The sequence below is a fragment of the Staurois parvus genome, unplaced genomic scaffold, assembly GCF_062004578.1.
Source record: "Staurois parvus isolate SC_StPar_1 unplaced genomic scaffold, SC_StPar_1.0 ptg000011l, whole genome shotgun sequence".
In the NCBI taxonomy this organism is placed as follows: domain Eukaryota; kingdom Metazoa; phylum Chordata; class Amphibia; order Anura; family Ranidae; genus Staurois; species Staurois parvus.
The window spans coordinates 811991-829507 of NW_028317807.1; the positions used below are offsets into that span (position 1 = coordinate 811991).

Below are 17517 nucleotides of genomic sequence, written 5' to 3' on the forward strand. Positions count from 1 at the left end.
TCGCCACTGGGCATTTTATTTTTTGCACTATAAACAAAAAAAACAAAAATTTTGTAAAAAATGTTTTTCTTTGTTTCTATTATAAAATTTTTCAAATGGGTAATTGTTCTCCTTCACTGATGTGCGTTGATGAGGCTGCACTGATAGGCAGCACTAATGGGCACTGATGTGCGTTGATGAGGCTGCATTGATAGGCAGCACTGATGGGCACTGATGAGGTGGCACGGATAGGCAGCACTGATGGGCACTGATAGGCTGCACTGATGAGGCTGCACTGGTGGACATTGAAGAGGAGGCACTGATGATGCTGCACTGATATGCAGCAATGATGGACACTGATAGGCAGAACTGATGGGCATTGATAGGCGGCACTGATGGGCGACACTGACTGGCAGCACTGACTGACAGCACTGACTGGTGACACTGCTGGGCGGGACTGATGGGTGGCACCGCTGGGCACTGGTGGGTGGCACTGCTGGGCACTGATCATCAGTGCAGATGTCCTCTGTGACATTTGCCGGTTATTGGCAGTACTGTCACAGAGTTAGTGCTGCCAATAACCAGCAACTGTATTTACTCGGTGATCTGCTGTGTCATTGGACACAGCTGATCACGTGATAAAAGGCCGCTGTGATTGGCCTTTTACCTCATCATGTGAACAGCTGTGTCCATAGGACACAGCGATCATGGACAGCACCGGATGCGCACCACTGGAGGCGCGTTCTGGGAGGGTGTCATATGACACCCTCCCAGAACTGGAAAATCGCACTGTAGCCATCATTCGGCTATAGCGCAGTTGTGAAGTGGTTAAATAAATGGTAAGGAGCAGTAAAATGCTTGGTTCATTCATAAGATTTGGATTGCTGCATTTTTCCAATTAAAAAAAAATAAATAAAAACAACAATCCCTATGCTTAGATATTATTCTTTTTTTAATGAGTTGGTGAAATATTCTACCTACATGTTACACCCATATTTAGGGTGTCACAAGTTCATCATCTGCCTGCTTTCCTTCCTGAACCTCCCTCTTTGTGACAGAGGAGGAGGGATCCTCTCCCTGCAACCACTGTCACAATTCAAAAAGAGCGGGGCTCTGCCCACCAGGTTGCGTGATTAATTCCCAGTGTTCTGTGAATTAATGAACCTCAAGTGCCATTAAACTTTGCAAGCTGACAGCTTGTTGTTCTTACTTCATTGATCTGCCTGTCATTCAGTAACTGCCTGCCCGTTTGGGAGGTAGGGGTAGACAGCTCTACTGACAGTCTGCAGGAACCTAACTGCACCCATGATCTGCTGATCGTGGGTGCAATGCTTTTCATGCTCCAAAAAAAATAATAAATACATATTTTTTTAACCTCAAAAATAAGGTGAATTTATTATTTTTTGTAAAAGTGAACTTTTCCTTTAACATACACTAAAAAAACAGAAATGACTATTCTAATCCATTTAAAAACGTAGCTGAAATGAAGTAAAATGATGCAGAACAGTTGAATACATTGTTAAAATGTTTTATTATAATGTTTTATTTGTCTATTTGTCTATTGGTTTATTATTGTGACCAGCCAACCTTGCCACACTACAGATTCAGGCAGGTGACCCATTTACCTCCTGATTCAGAAATGCAGCTTTTGAAGAAGCAGTAAGGCTGACCCATGAAGCATAGGTAGGGGAGTGAGCTTTAGGACTAACAGAATTTTGTGTATCACAAAAATGACTGGTCAAAACGACAAATTATATGGCAGGTAAAAAGTTAAATGTATATGTATTTGAACTCTGTATTTATAGGACACGGTGGTGATGTAAGGGTTGGATGGAAGAACCAAAGCATTGCACTTTCACTGGGTTTTCCAGTCTTACCTCTGGCAGCTACTGACGGTTGCTTTGGGAATTCATAAATATTTGAATCAAGCCCTGTACCAAGCCCCTCCATGTGCACTTTACTCTAAATCGAGTTATGAATTGGGGCAGCTACCATTTTTATTTCACTTAATGCCATTTCAGGTTTGCTTTATGCACACAAAAGGCATTTGTAAAATAAACTGAGTACCTTAATATACAGCTCCCATAAACAAAAATTCACAGAAGCTTTATCTCAGAGTAAACCATCATCTCCAAGTATATATACACTCATCAATTCTAGGAAAGATAATCCTCGCTAAATGTTTTAGTGTCATCATGTTGTCTTCTTGTTTTCTTTAATCTAAATTCTGCTTTTCTACTTGCCCTTTAAATCATGTAAACAAAATTAAATGGCTTTTGTAGAAACAGCTAGGGCTCTGTCTTGTAGTGATTATTAAAAAACACAGTGGGGTTGGTTTGCTAAAGGAGCAGATCATGCTTACTTTCAAAGTGAATTTTCCCTTATCTTAGTAAATGAAGTGAAATAAAGAAAACAATTCACTTAGTAATGAATACCCATTCATTTTCAAAGGGGAAAAAAAGATTTTTGCTTGAACAGGATATGATGTGGAAGTCAATAAAACATCACTTTATTCACTAAGCTAAATTAATTTTCTATTTGCAAAATGGATTTTGACTTAGCTTAAATAATTATGTTATGTTGACTATAATCTTCCAATCATACCCACATGGAAGAAAAATATATTTTAAAAATATTCTGCATAAATATATTGACATATATTTGAAATACTACAATTTTGGCTATATTCAATATATTTCAAAATATATTTCAACAAATATATATATATATATATATATATATACTGCATGTTAAAATGTGTTTCTATTACAAAATGTATGAAAATATTTTTAAAAATACATTTCAAATATACTGTATGTCTTTAAAAATACAAATCTCCATTTTTGGAATGCACTTACAAATATATGTACAAATATATGTTAAAATTACTCTTTTTATATGTTAACAATAATCTTAAAAAAATATATATTTTGTAAATGCATTCCAAAAATGTAGATTTGTATTTTTAAGGACATACAGTATATTTGAAATGTATTTTTAAAAATATTTTTCATATATTTTGTAATAAAAACGCATGCAGTATATATATATATATATATATATATATATATATATATATTGAAATATATTATATATATGGCCAAAATTGTAGCATTTCAAATATATGTCAATATACTTGGGCAGAATATGTTTAAAATATATTTCAAATATATTTTTCTTTCATATGGGATATGCAAGCCCAAATCTTATTTTTTAAAATTTTCCTCGCACATGATTGGATATTATTCTCACTTTGCTTCATATTGTTCGTTAAGTCTAGTGTAAAGTCACACTGAAGGTAAAAATGCTCTACTAATTTAGTAAGTCAATGTTAGTGCTTGATATCAGTGAAACTAAGGAAAAGATGATAGGTAACTGAGGGCACTATCTATCATCTTGTTTGTTATTTTACTGATATGCCTAGAAGGAAGGGTGTCCACTGAATCTTTATCTGAGGAATATATATACAAGAGGATATTCATGTTTGATATCACTCTCCATAATAAGCATGTAAGATACCATTTCTACAAAAAAAAAAACACTTGTAAGCACATTTTGTGTTTCTGTTCAGCAGCTTTAAAACTACTGCCATCTTTAGATCAATATAATTTTGTATTATACCCATCTTCAAAATGACTGTATAGTTTGATCCTTTTATAGAAGCTATTTCTTTGTATTTGAAAATATACAATATAACCACTAGTCTAGATTTATTCTCTTGTCCTTTAGATGACTTTTATATCACAGTTACCTTGGGGCCTGGACCACCAGGGAACCCGGCATTACCAGGGGGGCCGGGAGAACCCTGTCAAGAAAAAAGGTTATGCTTTTAAATAATGCATTATTAAGCAGTAAAATGGCAATATAATAAATAATAAAGTAATGCAAACATAAAATAATGTAAAATCATCTTACAGGTTGACCAGAACTTCCAGGAGCTCCATCATTGCCACGGGCCCCCTGAAATACACAAAAATGTACTTGAAAATTAATATGACTTATTTGTCAATCTGAACTGCAGTTGCAATGCAAAAACAACATTCTTACATTGTTTCAATTAATATTACTTTTAAACTTTAAAAACTTTTTTTATTAGCTTTACCCGCCTGTACACTCAATTCTTAATACTCTCCTTGCCCCAGTGTATAAAAAGACAAATGTCTTTATTCACAATGTTTTTTTACAAAAATATTGCATACTAGTAATTACACAGTCTTCTATCCAGCCAGTCCCCTTTTCACATCTAGCTATTTCAGGTTTCAGTTTTGCTAAAAACACAATGTTTACAGAGCATGAATGAGTTACTGTATCAGCGCAATGACTATAATTGAATGGACCTCGGCATACATTTTGTTTGTGATTTCACATATATTTTACTGTACAAAATATGCATATGTGGCCTAATTGATAACACTACCCATATTACCTTTATATACCATATTGTGTTAGGACTAAACTGATATTCATTATGCAAAATTGCCCAGGCCAATGGGATTTATAGATTTGTAGAGGTTAACCCCTTCGCGCTGGTACCTCCCAGCCCTTTAAAGGGTTTCTGATGCAGGGAGGCGGGGGCGCGAGGTTTAGGGTCATGTGACTGTCATGATTGGCTGTTACAGCGGTCACATGATCGTAAAGATTCGAATCACAAGGAGAGATCAGGACCTTTCCGTGGGACACCAACATGTGCTGGGAGTGCGCAGGGCATGCGCTCTCAGCACATGTTTGTCTACAAATGGTACGCAAATATGCAGCCTCTTGACGTCAAGGCCCAGCCACCGAGAGGCTGCATATTTGCGTATGCTTGGCGTGAAGAGGTTAAGATTGTAATATGTACAGCATGAGAATTTTTCTTAATTTTTATTTTTCTTAATAAGTCTTTACTGAGCTTATCTGCTTGGATAGCACAACAAATAATAGGTTTATTCATTTTAGTATTCTATAAATGTAAATCACTTCAGTAAACCGTGTGTCAGGTATAACTTGCAGTGCCACTCTAAGCTGAGATAAAGATCTGCCCTCTGGTTTTAGTGAAGGGAGCAGGTTCCTATGCATCATTCAGGGATGTAGAAGCATCATCAGAGAAAACAAGAAACACCCAGCCCCAGTGTGCGGGGCGAAACGTGTAGGGGGCATGGCTGGAGCGACACTGGCTGAGGCCACACTCATCAACATATTCATGCACTGGGTTGGTGAGTGGTGCTCCTTCTTTTCTTTGATGATAACATGTGTGTCAGGCAGAAACTCCTGCAGGAGAATGGATAAAGCACCTGACGATGTCTAAGAAAGCTGTGAACAATGATATCACCTATAGACTCCCATGGTGCAGGCATGGTCAGCTTATATAAGTATATACATCTATTTTACACAGATTAGTCAGTATAGGTGTTAGAAGGGAGGGAATATTTTTAAGACTAGTTAGGCAATAGCTGGAATTCTACTTGAATGTTTTATTTTAGGAATGTTGCTTTTTCTTCATGAATTATCAGTAGGAGTGTTTATGTTGTATTTGCTATGTATGGTGCTTTATTTTTTTTAATCTCTAGCAAAGGCCAAACTACCAGTGTAGGGTTATTTGGAATCAGACATGTAACTGTGTATGATATAAATTACAAACTTATGCAGGCCATAGATGGGTCGTTAATCGTCCGATTTTTCGGCCGAAAGAAAAATCGCCCGATTTTCGTACCGTTAGTGGATTAGTTCATCGGCCGTTTTTCGTGTATTTTGCACTTTCAGATTATCGGTTATGTTGGGAAATTTGCTGCGATCGGCCGATTTTCCCAGCAATGATGGCCAAATCGGACGATCGTTTTAACGATAAAAAATCTGCGCATGAGCTGTGACCTGCAAGGGACAGAGGTTATGGGGTGAACTGTATGATTTAGTCGGACGATTTTTTTAATCGTTGGTGGTAACGTCGGCCGAACGAACAACCGATTTTTTGTTTATTGTTCGAAAAATCAGCCGATGTTCGACCCATCTATGGCCTGCATAAGACAAATAAAAGAAACAATTAAAATGTATATTTTTGAAAATTTTCCATTTAAGATTCAATTCTCCACTGTCTTTACTGCTGACTGAAATCCTGACTTGTAAAATTCTTCCACCCATACCCTGCTCATACCTATGATTTCAGTGACCCAAATGAGTCCTTTTTTTTAAGTTGCATTTTATTTAATAATTACAAGGTGATTTTTCGTGGGAGGCCAGTAGTAAAGAATTCTTGAAAATTGTTTCTAGCTAAATAGTTTTTAAATGACCTACGTGAATGCCCTATACAGAGACTGCAATTCCCTGCAACAATATTATTTCCTTCCTTTAAGTGCACCCATCAGATACATTAAGATACAATTAATTTTAGACCATTTAAATTAATGGAAATATTAATGGAAGAGGTAAAAAAACACATAGAAGTGTGAGTGTTTTCCTGTGAAATGTAATTCCTATTTTTATTGGCAGAGGCAGAGCTTATCTAGTAGTAAATATAGGAGGCTACAGTTGATTCTGAATATAATGTATAGGAGAATTTAGGTTCCACTTTATATGGTTCACTGGCAAATCACTGGGTACAATACAATTAAATAGTGTTTACAAACAATGATATATGTTGGATTGGTACTAATACATTTGCAACTGTTGGGAATAAAAGATTGAAACCTGTCTTGTATTGATATTCTAGGAAAATATGTTAGGGATTTCTGGATATATTATCCTGGAAAAAAAAGTGCAGAACAAATGCAAATGTATTTTTGCTTAGTGTATTTAAGGTAAAACTCTGAGTTTGATGGGCAAGATCCTCCTAAATATAAATGTTATCTTTGGACCTCTTGGAAAGATTTCTCTTTTTCTGTTCTGGTGACCCTTTTCAGGAGAACAGGGAGTGACACAAAATTGCCTTAATGAACAAAACACAGACAGAGATACAGACCTGATTTAGCATCTAACTTTTACTACATAATGTATTTTAACCTCCCTAGCGGTCTGATTATGTCCATATTTCTGTGCTCAAGCGGTACATCTTTTTGCATGGAAATATGTATTTTTTTTATTGTAGGCCTGTAATTTTTAGGAATAACTCACTGAAATGTGTCCGAACAAGAGTCTAGTAAACATCATGGGTATGATAAAACTTGAAACACGAAATCCTAAATTATAATTTAATAAATAATCATAAAAAATAATAATATAATAATAATAAATTTAATTCAATAATATAATCAAACCAAAAACACTGAAATTTGAAATAGAGCGCCAAGTTCGCACATCACTGAGCAAAATCGCAAAATCGTTTTCAGTGTCTGATGACAAATTTCCCCACAAATCATTATCACTCAATTCTGGAAGTGGTTCTGATTTACTATCGCTGTTCTCTAGCTGGTCTAAAACCGATTTTGACCTAAAGGGACGCTTTTTGGACACCATGGACATTTCTCAGTTTCCAGGCAGAAAGAACAGTAAAAATGTAGGCAGGGCACAGGACAAAGTACTAGGGACAAAATGTATGTGAAATGGTTTGATACAGTAATGTTATACTATGTGATTTTAGTGTATTTAGTGAATGTCACTGTTTGTCATTTTCAAATTTCCCGCCAGTTCCGTCCCCCGTACGTCCCGACGTCGCAGGGGACGGAACCCAGATGACAGATGCCGGCATCTGCCGGATTACATTGCCGGTGACACTGCAGGAGGGACATCGTGGGAGTGCAGGACAAGGTGGGTGAACAGATGCCGGAGCAGCGCCGCATGGTAAGCCCGAGTGTAGCTCGGGGTTACCGCTTTTGGTACTGAAACTTTACCCCGAGCTACACTCGGGAATACCGCCAAGGAGGCTATGGCCTCATGCACACTGGACATTTTGCTAATCTCTCCTAGATGTCTTTCGTCCTGGCAGCAGCATTTTGGCAGAAAAAACACTTGTAAACGTGTGTAACACATATAGGCACATCAAGCACTTGGGAATTAATTAATTTCAGTGGCCAAAATAATAATTTATTCTGCCCATTGAAATGAAATAATGCTCAAGCGCTTGAGTCCTAAAACGCCACACACACCTAACAGCCACCTTAAAAACATTCAGTGCACATGAGGCCTAATGCTGTTTGTGTCCCCCCTTTAAATGAGTTCTTGACATATGTTACTGGTGCTTAGGACAGTATGTAAGGGGTAATTATTCCTCTGGATACAGAATAAGCAATAAGAGCCTAATACAAGTTCTAACATTTCCGTACTCTATGCAAAAATGACCTTTAGTTTAATTTAAAACACCTACTAGCACTACTTTCTAAATTACTTCAAAATTTCACTATGACTCATAAATAGAAGGAAAAGGCATGCTCACTCCTTGTATTAAGATGGCCACACTCCTTAAAAATACATTGGCATTATTTCAAATTAACAACCTAATTAAGTTTACTTATGTTTGAACTTTATTTCAAGCAAAGGTAACATACAGCTGTTCCAGGAGATCCGGGACGACCCCTTTCACCAGGTTGACCTCTTGGACCCTAAAAAGAAACGGAACATTATTTAAGTGTATGATGGTAACAATATTCTTGTTTCATTTCTCTGTTTGTAAAGACACACAAGCACGCAAAAATAATGTTATTGGCATTATATTAATAATATTATATTATGAAATATATATTCTATTATAAAATAACTAACTAATATTTTGATATATTTATTCATATTAAATGTGATTGAATATTAATATCAAATGTGTGGTGTAATGTTTTTGTCTTTAGTCAATTTGTAAATTAATTGGTGTGTATTCTCTACTCTGTATGTATGTAACAAAAACAAAATTATGAACGATGTCAAGGCTAAATTGCTACTAAACTTGAGATGTGATATACAGTATTATTATTACACAGTATTTATATAGCGCCAACAGTTTGCTCAGCGCTGTACATTACAATGGGAGACAATACATGAGACAGTACAGTAACAATACAATAAAATACACGAGGGGTTTGAGGGCCCTGCTCCTTGGAGCTTACAATCTAGGAGGGAGGGGAGAGTGGTACAGGAGGAAATAGCTGTGGGGGATGGAGTGGTGGAGGGAGCGGAGGAGATCAGCAGTTAGGTGAGGGCGGGGTAGGCTTCTCTGAAGAGATGGGTTTTCAGGGTGCGACTAAAGGTGAGGAGGGTAGGTGACAGTCTGATGGATTGGGGTAGTGAGTTCCAGAGGATGGGGGAAGCCCTGGAGAAGTCCTTGAGGCGGGCATGGGGGGTATTTATTTAATACAAAAATCAAAATGACTTACTGCACTGCCAGGTAACCCATTGTCTCCAGGACCACCAGATTCTCCCTAAAGAAACAAAAAAACATTCAATGACAGTCAAATACTATTTTTATGATTTGGTTTCCTTTTTTATTTATTCACCTTATAGAATGAGAACTTTGTCCTGTAGGCATTTGGAAACCTTGCAGTTTTATTGCATGAAATAATATGAATGTATGTTTTAATAAAATTGTGGTGCCTACAATACACATCGTAGCAAGTCATATTGTGTGTTGCATTGGAACCAGCCTTAAAATACACATCTGCGATGGTAAAAAAAACTTTAGAAAAAATATCCTTGAACTCTCTAGCTTCTTATACTGTTAGGTAGTAAGGAATGAGATTCAGGTTTGCCACTGCAATGAGTTTGAAATGTTTGGTCCAGGCACATTTTTGTGCAGGTTCACCAAGGAGAATTTTTTAAAAACCATAATGCACTGTATAGACTTTGAACTATAGCTAGCAAGCTTGGAAGGGCCAATGAAAAAGACAGGCCCCTCACTATAAAAAAGGGGACACAGATCAGTCATCATTGTCAAGGTACTGGAAACTGCTGTAGGGAAAGGAAACAGGGAGATATTAGGGCCAGTTTTGCTTTAAATAACTGTATTTTGAAGTTGATTTTAGGTCAGCAGTTACTGTTAGCTGTTGTCCCATCCATAGTAAACTTTCTTCTTTGCTGCAAGGCTTCCCTTTTGCGTTTTCCAGTTATTTTAGGGCTACATTGTACATTACTTTCTGTTGATATGGCCTTTATTTTAGTTTGACCTTTATTTTTTTCAGCACACCTTTGCTTTAACATGAGGGGCAATCAAAGGGTTAACTGTGTGATGGGGGTGTTTTACTAGGGGGAGGGGGGTGTGCCTGTAAGCACACTGCTCTGGATGGCTCTGCTCAGCCATCCAGAGCAGTGTGCCCAAATTGACAGGGAGGAGGGCTGTTGGTAAACAATGCAGCCCTCCTCCCTGTCGGTGATTTCCAGTAATCACTGAGCGCCGGTGGGTAATCACTGGCCGGGACCTGGTGATTGACACTCGGGGTCGCGATTAGCAGCGCAGGTAGGGCACGAGTGTGGCTCGTGCACACCCCCTACCCAGAAATGCAGAATCACGTATATATATGTGATCTTGCACACAGGGGTATATTGGTTGGCAGTATTTTGGTTTCTATTGTATGCCTGACTCAACCTTTTTAAGTAAAGCCTTTGCAGGAGTGGTATTTAAAGGTTTTCTCTTTTTTTAAGTTACATTGAAATAGCCTTTTTAAGTTTGGGGTGCTCAAACGGCATGATTCACTTATTACTTGTAAGCATGTGCTGACAGGGTGCCTGTGAATTTTTTAGCCCTGTCTGCACTGAATTATTTATGCAGACAGTGAGTTTACAGGCTGCCCAAGATGGGAAAGGGTCAACTGGATCTCTTGCTTTGGTGCACTTTTGTTGGGCTCTGCCCCTTCCCTGTACATATAAATTCAGGAGGGAGACTCTGCCTACGGGATTTCCGACCCCGTGGGAAGGCTGCAATCTACGATGTAATCCAATTCTCCAGCAATCACTCGCCTGAAAGGGCCCTTCTCATCTCTCCTTCAGATACCTTCAAGTCCAGCTGTCATCACTAAAGATTGTCTGCCTGAGGATATGCGTCAACATTTCTGGGACTGCTGAGACCTATAGTCCTCCCTGCAGAACACCAGCTCTGGAGATCTGCCACTGTGGACTCTGCTGTTTATAGACTCTTGTCTGTGCAGGTATCCTGGGGTAGCCACAAGCCTGAGTTAGGAACTTTATGTTGACTTTTATCTTGTGAATCTCATCATGCTGCAAGTAAAATGTTTAAAGCTTTTTCATGCCTGTTCTGAAGTTACTGAAAAGGGTGCATGGTGGTAATGGTGTATAGAAGAACATGGCTGCAATGCACACACATGGGCAAAGTGGTACCATGCTGTTGCTAGGGGCAACAAGCACAAGAGGAGGCTGATATGACAGCCAGACAGCAGGAAAGTGGTTCCAGCAGGGGTAAAAGGTCTCATGTGTAGTTAAGGGAGTGGTTCAAAGCCTACCTACCGAACGGTTGGTGCCCCAGTAACTGGGACCAGATCCGTGTGCTGGAAACTCTAGGTGTATGGTATGGAAGAGTTAATGAAGCACATACATGGTTTCCGCGCTGGTTTCTTGTTGGACCTGCTCTGTCAATTGGAGATACAGTAGGTGGCAGAGTCAAGCTGGACTGGTGGAATGGGACCCTGAAATGTAAAGCCTCCTTCACAATGTCCCATCCTGAACAGGTGTATGTATTGTGTGACCAGAAGGCACCTGTATGACAACTTCAGGTTATGATAGATAGACACCGGGGTGTACAGCTCACTTCAAAGTAAGGGTGCCACCATAATGTGAAGTCACATGAACGCAGCCTGCCTGGTCCCAAGTGTTAGGGAGCGCGTGCACTGGAAAGTCCAGAGGAAGGAGAAAAGTGAGAGAGAACAAAAAGACCTCATATGCACCGGGCAAGTCAGCCCACCCAAATATTGACCATCTGTTTTTAGAGCTGCCTTTGTTTGCAGTATGCTACCATATTATTTAAGGGGAATAACTCTGTACACCTAAACCTCCACACATTATTATCATTCACATTCACTGCCCCCATCCACATAGATCAAAAAAAAAGTTTGGTATACACATTTTAGGCCTAATATCCCTGATTAAAAAGAAAAAAAAACCTCTGCTATTCAAGTGTCCAGCTGTTTTTAAACATGTTTTCTAACTGCTATGTCTTCTTCAGTCTGCTATGAAGGAGAGTTTGATAGAAATTGCCTAGTAGCAGTAGAGTTTGTCATCAATGAGATCAGGGAGAACCTAAGTGAATGATTGGATGATTTCAATTTGATGTTCAAAGCAGGCCTATTATCGCTTAATGAAACAGCATGTGTCATTGCTAAATCTACCTAAAAAGCCAATAGGGGTACTGCTGTTTTTTTTTATGTAAGCCAAACTAATTGTAAAACAAACAGACAAATTTCACAGCAATGCTGCTGCAGCAGTGCCTATGGCATGCTTTTATTTCTATATGTAAGATAGTTATACACATTTTCCTTTTAGTGGCTGTGGAAATAAATGGTGAATGGAATGTGGGAACATCAGAATAAAGCCTTGTTCAGGAACACTACTGTTACTATCAGTCTCAGTTTTGCTATAGTCTGTATATTCCTTATGAACTACTTTACATACTGTGCATTACATTAAGTACATATTAAACATTTATTTACCCTAAGTCCAGGAGCACCGGTATCTCCCTTTGCACCATCCCTTCCATCAATGCCCTGTAGAATGGAAGAAAGTTAATGCAACCCGTGATGTATTAGTCCAGTCTACTAAAACTACAGCATTTAGACAGAAGTTTAACTAAAGGACTTTATGTATAAATATATTTGCATGATGTGATTAGTGTGCACACTTACTCTGTGGCCTTTCATACCAGGAAAACCAGACATGCCAGGTGGTCCTCTGTTGCCCTGTAAACAATAAAAAGAAAAGAAAGCTTTAGTTCTCCTACCTGCACATTATACTTGTGCTGGGTTCTGTTTCTGCTATAGAATGACTACAACCTAGAAAAGCATAATCACTTACAGGGGCTCCAGCCACTCCACGTTCTCCAGGTCTGCCGGATCTGCCTGACTCACCCTAAAAAAAATAAAACATGCCTTTATTTACTTCTAAAATGATATATTGTGTGTTATATGAAGTTAATCTAGTACAGATAGCATTTATATTCATTGATGCTAACAATGATTAAAAAACAAGTAAAACGTACAGCATGTGTAGAGGTTATTTTAGGACTTAATGTGAATGACTGCTAAAAGTGCTATCCAAGGGGCTATGTAAAGGCTGCACGTACCTTCTTGGACACTATCCCCTTTCTTTCTTCCCACAGAGATGCCAAATATAGAAAGTGTATAATCTTGTGCACACAAGTGCTAAAAAGGTACTTTGCAGGCATTTGCATCACTGGCTAAGCATACCTGCCCACAAGGTGAATATCTTACTTGGCCACGTATGACTCCACACTGACAAGGACATTGAAGACAGAGCTGCCAATATGGTTTTATGGAGCTTAAAACAATATTCAACTAACCCTTTCAGTGGATATGTATGTGCGTGTCTTCCTGGGAAGACATGATGGCTAAGTGTGGCATGTACGCATGAGTTCTCCAGTTTCTTTCCACAGTCTAAACACATACTGGTAGGTGAAATGGTGTCTCCAATATCTAAAACAGCCCACAGATTATGCAATTTATTTTCTTTCCACCACAGGTAGAAGGAAAGAAAATTGTTTGATTCCTCCTTTAGCACAGTCAGTGTTGGTGGGGGAATCCCTCCTGCAGCGCTGTTGTGTTCTGCCGGTGGGAAGCCTTCATTGCCATCAGCAAGTGTACAATCCAAACGCACACGTTCCTGTGTTAAAAATGGCTGTGTGTATAAGTGGGTGCTGCAGCGACCGTTGGCTGGAACTGAACAGAATCAGCAAGGCAGAATGTCACCAGCACACCAAGGATCACCAATATTGGTCCAAAAGTTTTAATGAACAATCACATAGTTACAGCAAGAAAATGTTTTGGAGTTTCACAGGACCCCTTCATCAGTCCTGATCACATGCCTGATGAAGGGGTACTGTGAGACTCCGAAACGTTGCCTTGCTGTAACTATGTGATCGTTTATTAAAACTTTTGGACCCATATTAGTGATCCTCGGTGTGCTGGTGACATTTCCCCTTGCTGTTTTTGTTTAGTTCCAGCTGATGGTCGCTGCAGCAACGTTCATTAAAACTTTTGGACCCATATTGATGATCCTCGTGATGTTGACATTCTCCCTTGCTTCATTGCCGGCAGAACACAATGATCACTGCTGGCAGCTATAGCTGCTGGAAGTGATTGCATGAAAAAAAAAACAGGACAGGTTAGTTGTAATGAAATCGAACAACGGATTGATTTCAGTACAACCAACTTGCCCATAGATGGATCAAATCTTGTCCGGTCCTTGCTGAACAGGCCAAGATTTGATCCACCTATGGTTGGCTTTGATCCATCTATGGCTGGCTTTAGGCTAAAACTAGATACTGTTACTACCTCATGTGTGTGGCTGGGGTGGGAATTTTGGATTACAAGCTCCTTTTGGGGCAAAGCCACATTTTCTGTAAAGCACTGTGGAATATATTGGAGCTATATACATATCTTCAAGCCAATGTGGTGAGAGCAGAGTGACTAAATGTCATTGCAATGATGCAGTGGGACGTTTGCTGGTATTAACTGCGAAAGTGGCATTTTCATACTGTGAAAAGTGGCACGAAAAACACATTATACCTTCTCCAAAACAACAGTCCTCCCCCCATACATTTGTATAACATGTTCTAAGAAGTTGAACACAACAGTGCCCTATGAGCCTGAGCTTCTCAGCCAATGGTAAGTAATCCTCAAAAGTAAATGATTTTTAGTAAATAATGAAAGATCTATAAAACAAATGCAGTAAGCATTTTTGGATATTTAAAAACAATTAGGATTTTTTGTAGGTAGCTGATAGTGGTAAAAAGTGTATATATTTAGAGCAGCCTTATAATTATAAAACAGAAAGCAATCTTTTTGTTTGTAAATATTGAGCACATTGATTTTTTTTTTTTAAAGGAAAGAGTCTGCTGGAATACATACAGTACCTTTTCAGTTTAAAATAAAACAGGCAAATCATAAATAAATAGTTAGATCACATAAAATCAACTCAAAAATCAAAAGATAATAAATGCTAAACTTTTTCATATATTATTAGAGATGTTCTGATGATTTATTAAAACTGCTGCATCGTTCTGTAATGTTCGAGCGTTCCATTTGAACTAAAGCATGTACCAAAAAATAAAACACATCTTGAAGAAAATCCCTGGTAAAACTGATGTGAAAGTCAACACTGCCATCTGCTGGGCTTTTGGTTTAATGACAGTTACTCAAAAATGGCTTTTGTAGATCCATTCTCTTCTTTCAAAAAGATATCTTTGAAGATATAACTACATATACATGTATACATGTGTTTTTTTTAAAATACATGCTGCAAGTTGTCATTTTTTTGTGAATTAAGGATTTAAGGGTAGTTACGGATGCACATAGTTATATTTATTACTACTAAAAGAAACCAACAATGAGAAAATATGCATAGTGCTGACTGTCTTCTGAAAATCCTAATTGCCTGGTTGTCATACATTCTCTGGCTTCAGTTCTCACTAAGCCACCAATCCAAAACAAGTATGCAAACGACAAGTTCTCATTTCATTTGCTGCAAACTAGCTCTGAGTCATTGACTCAATATGCACTGAATCAGCATTACAGCCAAGCAACTAGGATCTTCATGGTAGGTCAGAAATGGCAATCTCCGGTATTCAAGCATTTGGGGGCACCTTATTTTCACGACATGTTAAAAATCAAATACTTTATTCTGGCTTGTATCTAGGGAAACAATAGCAGGAAGAGTTGTCCTTTCGATGGGGGGTAAGCTGCTAAATTCTGGTACAGCATCCTGTGAACTGATTATTGTACAAAGTGGGACTGTGAGAGATTTCTGGCTTGTTGCAGATTGAAATATATAACTGTGTATCTCAACGCCATGCTTAGATGCCCGAGCAGGCTCCCCTAAAAGGACAAACAAAAGTGCACCAACCTAGTGCACTACTTAAAACACCATTTATTAGGGATTAAAATAAGTGACTATACTCATAAACAACATAAGCAAAAAGACTCTTTACACATGACTGAATAAAGAACAACCAGATCCACTATGCATGCCTTTTAATATGTTGGGAAGATGCCATGGGAGCTGCAGACACTGACAAGTTCCCTCTTATTCAAAGCTTGCTTATTTTAATTTCTATTAACCACTTGCCCTCCAGAGGATTTACCCCCCTTCCTGACAAGGGCATTTTTTGCAATACGGCACTGCGTTACTTGACTGACAATTACACGGTCATGCAACGCTGCACCTAAATGAAATTTATGTCCTTTTTCCACAAATTGAGCTTTCTTTTGGTGGTATTTGATCGCCTCTGCATTTTTTATTTTTTGCACTATAAATAAAAAAAGACCGCCAATATTGAGAAAAAAACAATGTTTTTGACTTTTTGCTAATAAACATGTCCAGTAAAAAAATGTTAAAAATCAAATTTGGGCATAAATTTAGGCCAAAATGTATTCTGCTACATGTCTTTGCTAAAAAAAATATCCAAATACGTGTAAATTAATTGGTTTACGTGAAAATTATAGCATCTACAAATGGCAGTATACAGTATATACTGTACTGGGTTTTTTTTATATTAGTAATGGCAGTGACTTATAGTGGGGCTGTGGGACTGTGGGACTGCAGCAGGCATTCTGACACTGGGAGGGAACTGACTAACTGTCACTGACATTCTCAGTGACACCAATACAGTGATCAGTGCTAATAAAAAGCACTGACACTCTACTAATGGCACTGGGCAGGAAGGGGTTAACATGTGAGGTGATCAAAGGGTTAACTGTGTACTGTTTTACTGTGTGCGTGCTTTACACTGTAAGCACACTGCTAAGCAGAGCCATACAAAGCAGTGTGTAGGAGCTGACAGGGAGAGATCTGTATTGTTTACATACAGGTCTCTCACCCATCCGTGATACATGGTGATTGCCGGGTGCCGGCAGGGAATTACCGGCCGGGACCTGGTGATCGACAGGTGAGGTCACCAATAGTGGTGCGGGTAGGGCGTGTGTGCGGCTCGTGCATGCCCCCTACCCAGAAATGCAAAATAACGTATATATACACGTGATTTTGCGCACCAGTGCCTCCCTGTAGCAGTATTTCTGCTATAGGGTGGTGGGAAAGCGGTTAAATGGTGTTTTAAGTTAATGCACTAGGCCAGTGCGCTCTCTGCTTGTTCTTTTATACTTAGTGTCTATGGAACACCCCTGTCTGAGAAGGGCAGCAAGACGTGCTAAATGTTTGTAATCTGAAGCTGTCTGGATGGAATCAGGATACTTGAAACTAAGAGTGTCCATCTGTGAGAAGACTAATAGAGTGCAGGAGATTGTATATTGTTCCCCTAAATCCTTTTCCTGATAATTCCTTGGCTTCTTGGACACACTCAGGAAATATAAACTTCCCGTTTTGTGCAGTCATCTACCTGATAAAACAGAGGTGTGATCTCCAGTCAGGTGTAGGGTGCCTCACTATTAGTCTTGGTGTACTGGCAGCTGG

At 38.7% G+C, this 17517-nt stretch overlaps 1 protein-coding gene across 2 annotated transcripts in view; it reads right to left on the reverse strand.

Annotated features, from left to right (window-relative positions):
• COL3A1 (collagen type III alpha 1 chain) overlaps positions 1-17517 on the reverse strand; it is a 126984-nt gene that overhangs the window by 56810 nt on the left and 52657 nt on the right. For both annotated transcript variants that reach the window (XM_089670019.1, XM_089670012.1), the window contains exons 9-15: positions 12889-12942; positions 12720-12773; positions 12528-12581; positions 9249-9293; positions 8433-8486; positions 3895-3939; positions 3731-3784 (exon numbers count right to left, since the gene is read on the reverse strand). In XM_089670019.1, the coding sequence (XP_089526145.1) occupies positions 3731-3784; positions 3895-3939; positions 8433-8486; positions 9249-9293; positions 12528-12581; positions 12720-12773; positions 12889-12942 (360 nt within the window). The remainder of the gene's footprint in view (positions 1-3730; positions 3785-3894; positions 3940-8432; positions 8487-9248; positions 9294-12527; positions 12582-12719; positions 12774-12888; positions 12943-17517) is intronic.